This window comes from Odontesthes bonariensis, chromosome 4 (assembly GCF_027942865.1).
Source record: "Odontesthes bonariensis isolate fOdoBon6 chromosome 4, fOdoBon6.hap1, whole genome shotgun sequence".
In the NCBI taxonomy this organism is placed as follows: domain Eukaryota; kingdom Metazoa; phylum Chordata; class Actinopteri; order Atheriniformes; family Atherinopsidae; genus Odontesthes; species Odontesthes bonariensis.
In genome coordinates this window covers 1,962,890-1,979,671 of record NC_134509.1, presented here as the reverse complement: position 1 = coordinate 1,979,671, position 16,782 = coordinate 1,962,890, and the positions used below count along the sequence as shown (strand labels likewise).

At 42.8% G+C, this 16,782-nt stretch overlaps 1 protein-coding gene across 1 annotated transcript in view; it reads right to left on the bottom strand.

Moving 5' to 3' along the window:
* The window catches only part of LOC142378208 (glutamate receptor ionotropic, NMDA 2A-like), a 191,210-nt gene that overhangs the window by 136,094 nt on the left and 38,334 nt on the right, over nt 1-16,782 (bottom strand). Inside the window, exons 3-4 of the mRNA XM_075462471.1 lie at nt 8,202-8,426; nt 7,096-7,254 (exon numbers count right to left, since the gene is read on the bottom strand). Coding sequence (XP_075318586.1) covers nt 7,096-7,254; nt 8,202-8,426 — 384 coding nt within the window. The remainder of the gene's footprint in view (nt 1-7,095; nt 7,255-8,201; nt 8,427-16,782) is intronic.

The window sequence follows — 16,782 nt, the reverse complement described above, 5'->3', positions numbered from 1 at the left end:
AAGAAAGTCAAGGACATGCAAACCCAAGAACTAGGAAGTCAGAAGAACAGAAGAACAGAAGAACATGGCCTGGCAGAGAAAGTCTGAGCACATATGGGGAGGAGGTGAAGCCAACACCATTCCTATCTTCCCAAAGTGCTCCCTCTCTCTAATGGAAGCACAGCGATCCGAACCAACCTTGTACTCCCTCCTGGGTTTACAATGCCTTCCTTTTCCCTTCAGTATTCCACGTACATGCCCCGAACATGTCTGTACACCATTTCTGACTGGTTACTCAGTGACATGCATTAAACTGGATGGAAAGAGGAGGAAAAGACTTGCTTTAATGTGCTTTAAATCTATTGTTCTCAGGGAGGGAAAGAGCAGTTTGGTCTGAAGCTGGGACGTAGGGCGAGTCAGTAGGAATAAAGAATAAAGAATAAAGCATAAAGCTTCTTTTAGAAGCATCACGGTACATTTATCCCAAAGGGTTACCTTATTGATTTGCACACTTAAAAGTTTAAAGTCTCACAAAGCTTTCCTCTTTCTTACCTATAAAACGCCAACCAGAGCGTCCTAGAATTTACACGTATAGGCCACGTAGGAATTTTGACACTTAAACAGTTTTTTTTGTACAGCAGCACACAGAGCCTGAGGAACAATGCAGTAAAGACCCAGCTGAGGGATTGTTGTAAAAGACCAGGGCTGTGTTCCAAACCGCATACCACATACTGCATACTACATACTTGCATACTCATCGATCAGACAGTATGCAGAGCGTTTACCCACAATGCATTTCGCTCCTGCCCTAGCCGAAATCAGCCGTCCTGAAGCTGTTTTCTCTTAAGCTCTAAACTCTGTAAACTTTAGCAACATTTGAAACATTTTCAGGCGAGAAAGTAGTCGTTTAGATCCCCAACGTGTTGAAAACCTGACCGGCTGTTTACAGTTTTGTTCCCACGAATTCGGCGCTACTAAAGCTAGCCGCAGTGAGCTAACGCACTTCCGGTTATTTTCACAAAATAAAATACCCATTGCCTTTTATCATAGGGAAAGCCATTACCATACAATTGGTGCTTTTGTTTTGAAAACAGGAAGTGAACCTACCCTCGTTGTAGCTAGCTTGAAACTGCCGTTTTGACAGGAAATGACGATCGGCGACGTCACGTTACGTTGCATCTTGGGTAGTTTGATGAGTAGTAACCTCATGATGCATACCCAACATTTCGGAGAATCTAGTATGCATCCGGGAACTTCTCGCTTGCTCAAACTCGCATACTAACTCAAAAAGTTAGCAGGAGTAGCAGGAGTAGCAGGAGTAGCAGGAGAAGTAGGAGACGTATGCGGTTTGGAACACAGCCAATGTTTTAGAAGTATTCACAACACTGATGCCTAATTGTGTCTAATGTTGTGAAATCAAAAAATAGCTAACAGAGCTGAAAAAATTCCTGAGACCAGGGCTGTGTTCAAAACCACATACTACATACTACATACTACATACTTCCATACTACATACTACATACTACATACTTCCATACTGCATTCTGATCGATCAGACAGTATTCAGAGCGTTTACCCACAATGCATTTCACTCCTGCCCGAGCCGAAATCAGCCGGCCTGAAGCTGATTTCCCTTAAGCTCTAAACTCTGTAAACTTTAGCAACATTTGAAACATTTTCAGGCGAGAAAGTAGTCGTTTAGATCCCCAACGTGTTGAAAACCTGACAAAATACCGGCTATTTCGAATTTTGTTCCCACGAATTCGGCGCTACTAAAGCTAGCCGCAGTGAGCAACGCACTTCCTGTTATTTTCACAAAATAAAATACCCGTTGCCTTTTATCATAGGGAAAGCCATTACCATACAATTGGTGCTTTTGTTTTGGAAACAGGAAGTGAACCTATCCTCGTTGTAGCTAGCTTGAAACTGTCGTTTTGACAGGAAATGACGATCGGCGACGTCACGTTACGTTGCATCTTGGGTAGTTTGAGTATGAGTAGTAACATCATGATGCATACCCAACAATTCAGAGAATCTAGTATGCATCCGGGAACTTAAAAAAAGTTAAAGTTAGTAGGAGTAGTAGGAGAAGTATGCGGTTTGGAACACAGCCCAGGAGAAACTCATCCATGCATTCATCAAATATCGGCTGCAGTTGTGTTTGCTAGTCTTGTTTTCTTGGAGACATATATAACGTGTGTAATAGGGCTAGGCACAATAAGTTTCTTTTTACTTCAGCCTAGACCCTTTTGGTCATTACATAATCAAAGAAATCGATGGATGTTTATGTTTTGTTATGTATTATAATGACCAAATAAAAATTACCTTACCATTACCATATCGCCAGTAGACTCCATCACTGTAATGCTCTTTTAACTGGACTTCCCAAAAAGAGCATTAAACATCTGCAGCTCATCCAGAACGCTGCTGCTGCAGTTTTAACCCGGACTAAGAGATCTGAACACATCACAGCAGCTTTAAAATCTTTACTCTGGCTTCCAGTCAGTCACAGAATAGATTTTAAAAGCCTGCTGATGGTTTACATCTGTGATGTGTTCAGAGAATATAAAGCCAGCAGAGCTCTTAGATCCAAGGACTCAGGTCAGCTGGTCCAGTCCAGAGTCCAGACTAAACATGGAGAAGCAGCATTTAGCTGTTATGCTGCAAACAAGTGGAACAAACTGCCAGTGGAGATTAAACTTTCACCAAATGTAGACATTTTTAAATCCAGGTTAAAAACATTTCTGTTCTCATGTGTCTATGCATAAAATCTGCACAATATCTTTGAACTCATCTGGACTGTTGCTTGTTTTCAAATTAATTTAAATTATTTTATTTGTTTCTCTTTATATTCTTTTGTGTATTTTAATGCTTCTTCCACTCTCTGCTGCAATGCTTTTATTTTATGTGAAGCACTTTGAATTGTTCTGTACATGAAATGTGCTACAAATAAATTTGATTTGATTTGATTAGCTTGGGAGGTACAGCGAGCTATCAAATATCAACTCCATGAAATTCATGTTTAATCTAATTGGAAACTTACCAAGAAATTAGAAAAATGTAACATTAAATTGCAATTTCACTCACCATTTCAACCTGGGTGGGTGTGAAATTTCAGATTCAGGTTTCAGAACAGTGTGGACAAAGAGTTTTCCCGTAGGACAAACCAACCCCAGCTGGTGCTGGTTTAGAAAAGGCAGCTTAAAAGAAGACCCTGAAAAAAAATCCCAACAACAAGGCCAGGCTGGAATTGGAAATCCAAAGCAACTAACAACAGAATCCTTTTTTTTAAATTTACGCAGTCAGCCCTAAATCAGAGGCAGCTTAAACTATTCAAATCCTCAGACTGTAACCGTGCTCAGAAGGCCCACGGTGTGCAAACCCAAGTTTGTATCTTCAAACAGAGTTGCTGCAGCGGTTTACTGGCCTTCCAGTTTCCAGCAGTGTCTGTTCCTGTGATGCACAGTGATGAGTCCCCCTGAATAGGTGATAAAAATGACTGCTGAAAGCCTTTACTTGAAATATGACATAATCATGACAGCTAAATTTGCATTTTGGCAGCTTAACACCACTTTAACACCAAGTATGTAACACTTGTGCTGCCCACCTTCATGTATGTTTATTATTTTAGAGCACTGCCTGCTTAAATCTTTTTTTTTTCCTGTATTTTCTTGGCATCACCTTTTTCCTTCTGTTTTCTCACTCCATAAAGCAAATCCTGGCTGGAAAATTACTCGGCCCAATTGAGGTGCTCAAGGTACTAAGTGATGAGCGGCTTCTTTCATGCCTCCAGAATAAGCTCGATTTGAGAGAATTTTTTGGGGACACAAAGCGCAGGGTCAATGGGAACTGTTACAAACTGTGACTCATTTTCATCCTTTAGATTATCACCACACCACTGACTGCAGTCACACAGCCAGATGTTCCTCACAGCTAATTATGTTGGATGGTTTTGGGCTCATACTACATACTGCATACTACATACTACATATAGCATACTCATCGATCAGACAGTATGCAGAGCGTTTACCCACAATGCATTTTGCTCCTGCCCGAGCCGAAATCAGCTGGCCTGAAGCTGATTTCTCTTAAGCTCTAAACTCTGTAAACTTTAGCAACATTTGAAACATTTTTGATGTTTTAATACAGAATGTGAGATGTGGACAGTAACATATTGTAAATGTTCAGGAAAAGAAGGCTTATTGAGTTTGTTTGTTCAAAATGAGCGATGATAATAAATGTTACAAAACACGAGTAGCTCTTGGCCTTTTTTATTTTGTTTAAAGTAGCTCTCGGAGGGAAAAAGGTTGGAGACCCCTGCTCTAAACTCTGTAAACTTTAGCAACATTTGAAACATTTTCAGGTGAGAAAGTAGTCATTTAGGCCCCCAAGGTGTTGAAAACCTGACAAAATACCGGCTGTTTACAATTTTGTTCCCACGAATTCGGCGCTACTAAAGCTAGCCGCAGTGAGCAACGCACTTCCTGTTATTTTCACAAAATAAAATACCCGTTGCCTTTTATCACAGGGAAAGCCATTACCATACAATTGGTGCTTTTGTTTTGAAAACAGGAAGTGAACCTACCCTCGTTGTAGCTAGCTTGAAACTGCCGTTTTGACAGGAAATGACGATCGGCGACGTCACGTTACGTTGCATCTTGGGTAGTTTGAGTATGAGTAGTAACCTCATGATGCATATCCAACATTTAGGAGAATCTAGTATGCATCCGGGAACTTCTCGCTTACTCAAACTCGCTTACTAACTCAAAAAGTTAGTAGGAGTAGAAGGAGAAGTAGGAGAAGTACGCGGTTTGGAACACAGCCAATGTTTTAGAAGTATTCACAACACTGATGCCTAATTGTGTCGAATGTTGTGAAATCAAAAAATAGCAGAACACCTTTATGTTTGATGCTGAAGCGACTCGTTGTCTAATCAGACAGTTGAGAGAAGAATAACTGCTGAGACTTCGTCTGAAAATGAATCAGCTTTTCAGAGTCTTTCTCCTGCAACCCTCGCCTCTCTAAGATCACTGCTGATGTCTTTCCTCCCTGATCCCCCGCGATTCTCTTTTATGTAAAACCTTAGTTCACCGAGGATATAATTTATTTTCCACATGATTGTTTGTTTAAATAAACAGAAATAATAATTATACCTATTTATTCAGAGGTATATGTACAAGCCTTTGAAACATAAAAGCAAACAGGCAGACAAAAGAAGGGCTTGTTGCATATTATGTTTTTCTTATGGCCTCCCAGGATTCTATACAAATATAGCGCTTAATCCTTTCCTAAATTATAGAATAGAATAAAATAAAATAAAATAGAATAAAATAGAAAAATACTTTATTCATCCCCCAATGGGGGAAATTCAATTTAGTCAAGTAGCTCAAAAAAATTATTAATATTTACAATGATTGTATGTTAACAACAACAACAATAATACCAATTCTAATAAAAAGATACTACTACTAACTAATAATAATAATAATAATAATAATAATAATAATAAATGACTAAATAAATTTAAAAAAAAAATCAATCAATCAATTTGAGAAGCCATTTTTAAAGTAAATAAAGTAAAGTAACTATTAATAGATCTTTATAAGCACTGGTGCAACAGATACAGACAGGAACTCTATAGAGATAGCAGAACATCACCCTGCAGTGAAGGTATGGCTGAAACTAAACCCGTGAATTATCTGATGTGGGTGTTGGCCAACAGATGAGAATAATCCTCGGCTGTTGCTCAAATCATAACCGGAGAAAGGGATTAAGGGATTATTTGCAACTGAAACCTGGATAAAGATCAGATAAAGATGATCACCGCCGTCCTCTCGTATATTTTCTCTCCCATACTTTGAACAACCGTTTGCACAAAGAAAAGCCAACGCGTTTTCAGTTATTTGCCGTCTGAACGAGCCTCAGTAGCTTCCTGACAGTCGGCCGAACCCCGAGCCATCTCACCTGGGAGCTGCCAAAGTGAGCGTACGCTCCAACTTTTAGCCACCGAGCCGTACAATTAGAGCAGTCGGGGGCTAAGTACCAGCTTTAATGGTGCATGAACAGCAGCCATTTAATGCGGGAAGAGCTGATTTATTTATTTTCCCCATCATTATATACTCAGTGGGGAAGTTTAAGTCGCTGACCTTCACTCATCGCACCTTTCAAGCCAAGTCTCAAGCCCCCCCCCCTCCCTGTCTGTTCTTTCTGTCTCATCTTTTTCTCACTGGATCCACTGGATCCCCCATCAGCTCGTACTTCAAAGGGCTGCCGTGGTTATTGGTTCCTGTGTTTTGGCCTCGGTGCCCTGTGAGATTCAAAAGCTAAAGAGCCAGTTTTACTTTATCAAAGCTAAGCTGAGCTCTGTCTGTCAGTCAGCGAGCTCCACTGTGAGCACCAGAGACAGAGAAATCAAGCAAACAAACACATAAAAAAGGAAATCTTTCACTCTCTTATCCTCTCTTTTCTTTCTAAAAAAATAGGGATCTAGTTTTCTGGCCTCCTGCTGTGCGGTGGGCTTTCTTTATGTTCCAGTTTTAGACCAGGCGGATGATACATTTTTACATATTTAACCAACGCTTGATTGTGTGATGAAATAAAAATGATGTTCTGTATGTTCTACGGAACAGCGTCCACTGACCGTATGAAATGCTCCCAGACAGCCATTTTCTAATGCACAACGTTCACTTCTAACAGAGACGGCTTCAGCACAGCCACCAAAAGGCTTGAGTAACTTATAGAAAAATATAACATTCATTTTTCTTACGCCTACAAAATAAAGACCTAAAGAATGAACAAACTAATGCATGAAATATAGTGTTTTATGCTTGTAACCCAGTGGATTATAGTGAATTATTAGCTTCATTTCAGGTGGAGTGAGCTCCTAAACACCACATCTATCAGAGAAATAAGTGCCTGACTGAACTGCAAACATGTCATCTGCAAAACCTGTGGGATGAAAAGCATTAACCTTCAGCAGCTGGAGCGTGCACAGAGGGGCAATTACAGCACCCCGCTCCCATTCCCCAACACTTTGTGAGCAGATAGATATAAATAATAGGGGGGAGTTTGTTTTACAGGTCGTTGTGTGTGCACGGCATGCGTAATGTTACTCACCTTGTCGGCCATAATCATAGAGGAGCCTCCGTGAACTCCCAGGACTGGAAGCTGCGTCTGAACAGACAGGAAGTCGAGTATCTGGGCGATGGCCTCCTGATCGGTGCCATCAGCAAACACAATGCCGTGGAGACGAGTGCGAGTCAGAAGCTCACACACCTGAGGACACGTCCAAGAAAACTTGTTTTAATCTAATTAATCACATGATTCCCTGATTAATCACGATTAATCGCATTTGTACGCAGAATCCAAAAATGAATCCAAAAGTAGCGTATAGCTTTTAGCATTTAGCTTTATTTTAAATGTGCTGCCATATGAATGAAAGTGCCATAACATTTGTTGTGCAAACACACTTTTAACATCAGCATCTTTCTGTAGTTTTTATGTAGAAGCCTCGCTCCACTGTCTGTTTCCTTGAATGACTTGCTGCTATCAGTTGTGTGTTTTGCCTTTAAGTGATATTTTAGACTGGAACTACTACGCTGAGAAGACAATTCAACTTGGCAGTGTTTACAGATGACTTTGGTTCTGTCGACTCCGCCGTCTGGAAGAACTTTAAAATGAAAATGGCCGAGTAAAAGTTCCGTACCCTTCTCCATGTTTGGTGGATCCGCCGATTACTTTCTTTTCCTGTTCCACAGCAGACAGCAACAGACTTTTACAAAATAAAAGCCTGTGAGCAACAGACTTTTACAAAATAAAAGCCATTGAGCAACAGACTTTTACAAAATAAAAGCCTGTGAGCAACAGACTTTTACAATAATAAAAAAAGTATAAGAAAACAAGGGTGGTTTGTGGCGTAGTGGATTCAGCTGGCCCTGATTCGAGTCCTGTATCAGACGGCCCTGTGCTGCATGTCGTTCCCCCTCTCTCTGCCCCCTGCATCCTGTCTCTCTGAACTTTCCATTAAAGGCACAAAAGCCCAAATATATATTTTTTTAGATAAAAGAAATGATAAAAAAAATAAAATCTGCGTTAATGCGCGATAAAATATTTATCGGCGTCAAGTAATTAACGAGTTAACGCGATAATGACGAGTTAACTCGCCCAGCCCTACTTTAAACTGAGGACTTTGCAGAAGACCGTATGAATAAGTTTGCTCTAACCTGTGTAATCACAGACTTCGGGTCTGTCTGATTGATCCTCAGCGTGACCACAGACACATCGAGGGGGTCATCGGGGCGCTGAGGTGGCCGGACATCCTGGTCGGAGATTGGGCGAGTCTGGCCAAGGATGACCCCCACACTGAGCCCAGGGGGCTTCTGGGATGCTACAGGCACCATGACTGAGGAGAGTAGCAGCAACATCCAGGCCACTACACCCATCATACCCTGTAAAACACAGAAATACAGAAGTCAAATCCCTGTAAAACACAAACATACAGAAGTCAAATCCCTGTAAAACACAGAAATACAGAAGTCAAATCCCTGTAAAACACAAACATACAGAAGTCAAATCCCTGTAAAACACAAACATACAGAAGTCAAATCCCTGTAAAACACAGAAATACAGAAGTCAAATCCCTGTAAAACACAAACATACAGAAGTCAAATCCCTGTAAAACACGAAAATACAGAAGTCAAATCCCTGTAAAACACAGAAATACAGAAGTCAAATGCCTGTAAAACACAGAAATACAGAAGTCAAATGCCTGTAAAACACAGAAATACAGAAGTCAAATGCCTGTAAAACACAGAAATACAGAAGTCAAATGCCTGTAAAACACAGAAATACAGAAGTCAAATGCCTGTAAAACACAGAAATACAGAAGTCAAATCCCTGTAAAACACAAACATACAGAAGTCAAATCCCTGTAAAACACAAACATACAGAAGTCAAATCCCTGTAAAACACAAACATACAGAAGTCAAATCCCTGTAAAACACAAACATACAGAAGTCAAATCCCTGTAAAACACAGAAATACAGAAGTCAAATGCCTGTAAAACACAGAAATACAGAAGTCAAATGCCTGTAAAACACAAAAATACAGAAGTCAAATCCCTGTTAAACACAGAAATACAGAAGTCAAATCCCTGTAAAACACAAACATACAGAAGTCAAATCCCTGTAAAACACAAACATACAGAAGTCAAATCCCTGTAAAACACATAAATACAGAAGTCAAATCCCTGTAAAACACAGAAATACAGAAGTCAAATGCCTGTAAAACACAGAAATACAGAAGTCAAATCCCTATAAAACACAGAAATACAGAAGTCAAATCCCTGTAAAACACGAAAATACAGAAGTCAAATCCCTGTAAAACACAGAAATACAGAAGTCAAATCCCTGTAAAACACAGAAATACAGAAGTCAAATCCCTATAAAACACAGAAATACAGAAGTCAAATCCCTATAAAACACAAAAATACAGAAGTCAAATCCCTGTAAAACACAGAAATACAGAAGTCAAATCCCTGTAAAACACAGAAATACAGAAGTCAAATGCCTGTAAAACACAGAAAAACAGAAGTCAAATCCCTATAAAACACAGAAATACAGAAGTCAAATCCCTGTAAAACACAAACATACAGAAGTCAAATCCCTGTAAAACACAGAAATACAGAAGTCAAATCCCTGTAAAACACAAAAATACAGAAGTCAAATCCCTGTAAAACACAGAAATACAGAAGTCAAATCCCTGTAAAACACAAAAATACAGAAGTCAAATCCCTGTAAAACACAGAAATACAGAAGTCAAATCCCTGTAAAACACAAACATACAGAAGTCAAATCCCTGTAAAACACAGAAATACAGAAGTCAAATCCCTGTAAAACACAAACATACAGAAGTCAAATCCCTGTAAAACACAGAAATACAGAAGTCAAATCCCTGTAAAACACAGAAATACAGAAGTCAAATCCCTGTAAAACACAGAAATACAGAAGTCAAATCCCTGTAAAACACAGAAATACAGAAGTCAAATCCCTGTAAAACACAGAAATACAGAAGTCAAATCCCTGTAAAACACAGAAATACTGAAGTCAAATCCCTGTAAAACACAGAAATACTGAAGTCAAATCCCTGTAAAATGTCACGCCATGGAACTTATGTTTCAAGTTTTATGTTTTGGGTCACGTTTTGGTTTTTTAGTCCATGTTTAGTTTTTAGTTTTGCCATGTTTTAGCTTCCCTGCACTCAGTTCATTAGTTCATTCACTGCACCTGTTCATTCCCCTCCAGCTGCACCCAGTCACTAATCACTCAGTCCCTATTTAGTTTCCAGTCTCCCCTGTCTTGTTGCCGGATCTTTGTTTGCCACACTTACCTGACCTGTCTGTCTGCTTACCTACCTGTGCTTCCCATGATATTCGTCGTTCTTGAAGTTAAGTATTTATTCCATGCCATGCCTAGTTCTTTGTTTGTTTTGTCACGGTGGATTTTTTGAATCCGGCCTTTCATTTGAACTTTTTTTTTGTGTAATAAATCCAGTTTTCCTTTTGAAAAAGTCCGCATCCGTGTCCTACCTTCACCACCCCACCCTGACAGAAAGATCCGGCCTAAAATGGACGCGGCGGACTTTGACCAGTTTTGGGATCTGTACGACGAGTTGTGGCGCTGTTTGGAGCGGGACTCCTCGCCTGAGAAACTGCGGGTGGCTGGTGAGCTCCTGGTTTTCCTGTCAGTAAGGCGGGGGCTCCGGGGGTGGACTGCGAACCTGGAGGACGCGTGGATCCATGCCGGGACTGTGCAGCGCGCTGCCTCGCTGGACGTTTTCGGCTTGGAGCCAGAAGAGGTCATCGCGCTGTACAGCTTCTCTCCTTCCTCAGATTCACAGGACCCGCAGCCCCAGTGTCCAGAGACCCAGCCACAGCCACTGAGCTGGCCCCAGCAGTCAAAGAGCTGGCCCCAGCAGTCAAAGAGCTGGCCCCAGCAGTCAAAGAGCTGGCCCCAGCAGTCAAAGAGCTGGCCCCAGCAGTCAAAGAGCTGGCCCCAGCAGTCAAAGAGCTGGCCCCAGCAGTCAAAGAGCTGGCCCCAGCAGTCAAAGAGCTGGCCCCAGCCACAGAGCCCATGGGGCCCCGGCCCATGGACTCACAGTTTCGAGCCCCTCCCTCCCACCCCCAGACTGTGGGGATCCATCCCTTAAGGGGGGAGCTCCTCCTCCTGCCACGTCGTCGGATGTCCGGCCGCCCGCTGGACCACCGCCTCCTGCCGCCACGTCGCAGGAAGTCTGGCCGCCTGCCGCCACGTCGCAGGAAGTCTGGCCGCCTGCCAGACCACCGCCTCCTGCCGCCACGTCGCAGGAAGTCTGGCCGCCTGCCGCCACGTCGCAGGAAGTCTGGCCGCCTGCCAGACCACCGCCTCCTGCCGCCACGTCGTCGGATGTCTGGCCGCCTGCCAGACCGCCTCCTGCCACTCGAAGCAGAAACTCTTGCCGCTTGCCTGATCGACCAATGCAGGCTCGCCGCCAGATGTCTGGCCCCCGTCGGACCACCTCCGGCTTCGAGCCCCTACCTCCCACCCTCAGACTTTTGGGTCGTCTGGGATCCGCCCCTTGAGGGGGGGCTCTGTCACGCCATGGAACTTATGTTTCAAGTTTTAGGTCACGTTTTGGTTTTTAGTCCATGTTTAGTTTTGCCATGTTTTAGCTTCCCTGCACTCAGTTCATTAGTTCATTCACTGCACCTGTTCATTCCCCTCCAGCTGCACCCAGTCACTAATCACTCAGTCCCTATTTAGTTTCCAGTCTCCCCTGTCTTGTCGCCGGATCTTTGTTTGCCACACTTACCTGACCTGTCTGTCTGCTTACCTACCTGTGCTTCCCATGATATTCGTCGTTCTTGAAGTTAAGTATTTATTCCATGCCATGCCTAGTTCTTTGTTTGTTTTGTCACGGTGGATTTTTTTAATCCGGCCTTTCATTTAAACTTTTTTTTTTTTTTTTTTTTTGTATAATAAATCCAGTTTTCCTTTTGAAAAAGTCCGTGTCCTACCTTCACCACCCCACCCTGACATGAAATACAGAAGTCAAATCCCTGTAAAACACAAACATACAGAAGTCAAAGGTGAATTCAAATCCCCGTCTTAAATTAATTCTGGTAGTTCATTTGAATCCTTCACTGATGCTCTAAACAACAGGTCTGTCACATCATAACATACATAATAACACCACAACAGCATCATTCATAGAAAAAAACATTAGATAGTAATATCCCAGCATGTATCAGATGGTGTGATCATATTTTCCTGTTGTAATACATGCAAACTGTCACATTTTGTTGCTTAAATCAAACAAAATAACACTTTTCAAACAAATTCAAATTGTATAGTCGACAGAATAAACCAGAAGAATATGAGATTCTCCTGGATTCCCATGGTTAGTCAAAGATCGACCCGTATTCATCCTCAAGAAACGGTGACCGAGACATGTGACCTGTGTCACGCTATAGACTCATGTCTTGAGTTTTGTTTTAGGTCGTGTTTGTATTAGATCACGTTTTAGTCATGCCTTAGTTTAGTTCTTAGTTTTCCCATGTTTTAGTTTCCCTGTAATTAGTTTCATTCACGTCACCTGCACTCATTTCCATCAGCTGCACTCCGCATCCGTGTCCTCCTTTCCCCACACCACACTGACAGAAGGATCTCACCATCATGGACGCGGCGGATTACTCAGCCTTTTGGGAGCTGGTCGGGGATTTCTGGTGCCGCTCAGGATCGAGCAGCACCTCCTGGGAAAGACTGAACTGTGCTAATGACGTCTTGGACTTCTTTTTGCAGAAGCAGATCCTCCAGCACATGCCAGGTGTGTCAGCTATCTGGGAGGAGGTCAGGACTGTGCAGCGCACTGCCTCGCTGGAAATTTTCGGCTTGGAGCCACAAGAGGTAGCTGCGCTGTACAGCTCCTCCTCCTCCTTACCTACACCACAGCCCCAGGACCCAGCTTCCTCAGAGCAGGCCCCTGCCACAATGCAGGCCCCTGCGACAGAGCAGGCCCCTGCCTCAGAGAAGGCCACAGCCACAGGCTCAGAGCAGCCCACAGCCACAGGCTCAGAGCAGCCCACAGGCACCACAGTTCCAGACCAAGAAGCCACAGGGCCAGACCAAGCCACAGAGCCCATGGGGCCCCGGCCCATGGACTCCTGTTTTCGAACCCCTCCCTCCCACCCCCAGATATTGGGGATGTCTGGGATCCATCCCTTAAGGGGGGGGGGGGCTCCCCCCACGTCGCCGGATGTCTGGCCGCCTGCCAGACCACCGCCTCCTGCTGCCACGTCGTCGGGGGTCTGGGTGCCCGCCAGACCATCGTCTCCTGCCGCCACGCAGACGGAAGTCTGGGCGTCCGCCAGACCACCGCCTGTTCCTGCCATGCCGTCTGAGGTCTGGGCGTCCGCCAGACCACCGCCTGTTCCTGCCATGCCGTCTGAGGTCTGGGCGTCCGCCAGACCACCGCCTGTTCCTGCCATGCTGTCTGAGGTCTGGGTGTCCGCCAGACCACCGCCTCTTCCTGCCACGCCGTCAGGTCTGGGCGTCCGCCAGACCACCGCCTCTTCCTGCCACGCCGTCAGGTCTGGGCGTCCGCCAGACCACCATCTACTGCCGCCCGAGGCGGGTGCTCTTGCCGCGTGCCTGGTCGGCCGCTGCAGCCACGCCACCGGGGTTCTGGTCCCCCGTCTGACCGGCTTCGAGCCCCTCCCTCCCACCCTCAGACTTTTTAGGGGCGTCTGGGATCCGCCCCTTGAGGGGGGGGCTCTGTCACGCCATGGACTCATGTCTTGAGTTTTATGTTTTAGGTCATGTTTGGTTTTAGATCACGTTTTAGTCATGCCTTAGTTTAGTTCTTAGTTTTCCCATGTTTTAGTTTCCCTGTAATTAGTTTCATTCATGTCACCTGCACTCATCAGTTCCCCACAGTATTTAAGTTCCCTGTTTTCCTTCAGTCTTTGTGAGATCCTTCCCCGTCACCATCCATGCCACGCCACAGTTAAGTCTTTTTGCCATGTTATGCCAAGTGTTTTGTTTTGTTAAATAATTTTTCCACAGTTCAGGTTTTTGAATCCGGCTCAGCCGCACCTTTTGTTTGTTACTTTGTTTTGTAAAATAAATCTACTTTGCTTTTTTGAATATCCGTGTCCCCCCTTCCCCACACCACACTGAGAACCTGCATGTGTTTTCTGGAGTGAGCTTCTCTTTCTGTCCTCTTTTGTCTTCTTCCTGTCCTCTTTTGTTCTCTTCCTGTCCTTCTTTTGTCTTCTTCTTGTCCTTTTTCTGTCCTCTGACTGTGTCCCAGAGAAAGTGACCATTAGGAGATCAGGATTCATCCGATGCCCCAGATCTTTCTCCCAGCGTTTCTCTTTATTTTAACATAATCTTCGCCTTTCGGCAGTTCCAGTTTTCAGCAAAGTGCCGGCGAGTAAAAGATAAAATTACCCTGAAATAAACGCGATCCGATTTCATCTGCTTTCTGGAGGAGGAAGGGAAAGATTCCCATTTGCTACGGGCACACAGACGTCTACATAAATCAATAACATTTACAGAAATGACAAATGAACTAGTCTTTTCACTGCATATCTTAGACTAAGTGTTTTAATACGGAGCGTTTTCTGTTACCTATTCCTGTAACGCCAGCAGATCTAAAAGGAGCAGATGAGAGGAGGAAATGCAGTGTGAAACGCCTCGGGCTAAATGAGAGCTAATGAAACCGTGATGTGAACGCTACAATGCATCTCAGCCAATTTCTTACACCACCACAGTCCAGCAGAGCTGAACAAACATCACCTCTCCTGAATGGAGCTCCAGATTTCTGCACCTGCACCTGCTCAGCATCTCCATCAGAGATGATTCTGATGGTTCTTTCTCTCACTTTCCCTCTTTAATTCGGCCAATCTGTCTCCCTGGCTCGGTTAGTGTGTGTATGATCCATGTCATCTCACACCCCGTCTAATCAGGCCAGTTTGTCAACTCGGTGCTTTCTCAGCTCGCTCTCTCTGCCCCGGTGCCCACAGTCTCGCCTCCAGCTCCAGCAGCACTTAACATACGCCGCTAAATCACACACCGCTACACTCCCGTCCCGGGGAATCAGTGTCAGCTCCGACCAACAGGACAGGACTGTGCCAACTTTCCCTCCAGTTAACATTAGGGATAACGTAAGGGTAGACCACGCCATACTTTACAAAATGGTCAAAGTTTGGGTCCCCGCCGCCTGATAGGATTCACATTTGTGCCTGATATCATGCAGCCTGCTGTCTGAAGCCTCCAGATGAGACGTCATGAGTTGTAAATGTGTTCCTCTGTGTTAGCATTTATGCTAATATGGTCACAACATAAAAAAAAAAGCTAAATCTTAATAATTTCATGATTAAAAAATGTTGGGTTCTTTTCTTTGACAAAATGTAAAAAAAAAACATTTTTAAAAAAAATTTCTTAAATTTTTTTCTTTTTCTTTTTATCATTGTTATTTTTTATTATTTTCATTATTTATTTATTAATTTATTTATTCATTTATTATTATTTTATTATTTTTTATTATTATTTCTTTTATTTAGTCATTTATTATTATTAGTTAGTAGTGGTACTTTTATTAGAATTGGTGTTATTATTGTTGTTGTTAATACACAATCATTGTAAATATTAATAATTTTTTGAGCTACTTAACTAATTTGAATTTCCCCCATTGGGGGATGAATAAAGTATTTTTCTATAATAACTCCTTGATTTAATTGAGTTACATCAACATTTAATTTCCCTCTGGGATAAATAAAGTATTTTTGAATTTGAATTGAATTGAATTGAATTCTCTTTCTATTCTAATATTGTTGCATTCTGCCAACAGTCTTTAAAAGTGTCTTGAGAAGGGAAGGATTTTTAAATAGTTGCTGAAAGCACAGCAGAGCTCCTGCATTGTACAAATCTGCCTCTAAGCAGTAAATGCGTCTTCTCTAAAAGTGTTCTTTCTGAGACAAAGTTACATCCAGATGAGTGAAAGTGATGTTTCTATCAAGGCTGGAGACAACACACCAAATGCTCAAGTGGGAGCTGAGAGGCCCTCGAGCTGCTCCATTGACTGTAATTAAGAGCACGCTGCAACACAACCCAGACTGATTTTTGCTTTCAGTATATACTATATTAGCCCCAACTCTTATTAAATAAAGCTCATGTGGGTGTAATTGCTTAAATATATCAGCCCACAAATTCATTCTTTCATTCATGGCCAATGAAGCAGCTCCACACAGCGTCTCCAGATGACAACACAAATTAGGACCTCGGTTAAAGAATCATTTCCTCCTGATAATGCAGCTTATAGTGATGCTCCATCGCAGAGATCCTTGTACTGCAGCTTCTGTAGGTTTGGAATTGGATATTAGCAGATTCAGTGTTGAGTCACTGAGTGATTTGGTTTACTTTAGTTGTTTAGACAAAATGGGGCTGAATATTCACATATTTGGGGGGTGGATTCATTTCTCTGCATGGAATGTTGTTCTAAAAGCTCTCAGAATTTTATTCTGTTTCAGTGTTTTCTGAACAATTTCTTCCCACATAGCCCACATATCTCCCTCTCAACGTCATAAGTTCAACCCTAACTCATCTCCAACGTGCCCCAAGTGTAAAATAGAAACCGGAAATATCCAATTTGTCCATTAGCAGAGGTGGGTAGTAACGAGTTACATTTACTTGAGTAAGTTTTTTAAAACATTATACTTCTAGGAGTAGTTTTAAATCTCTATACTTTTTACTTTTCCTTGAGTAG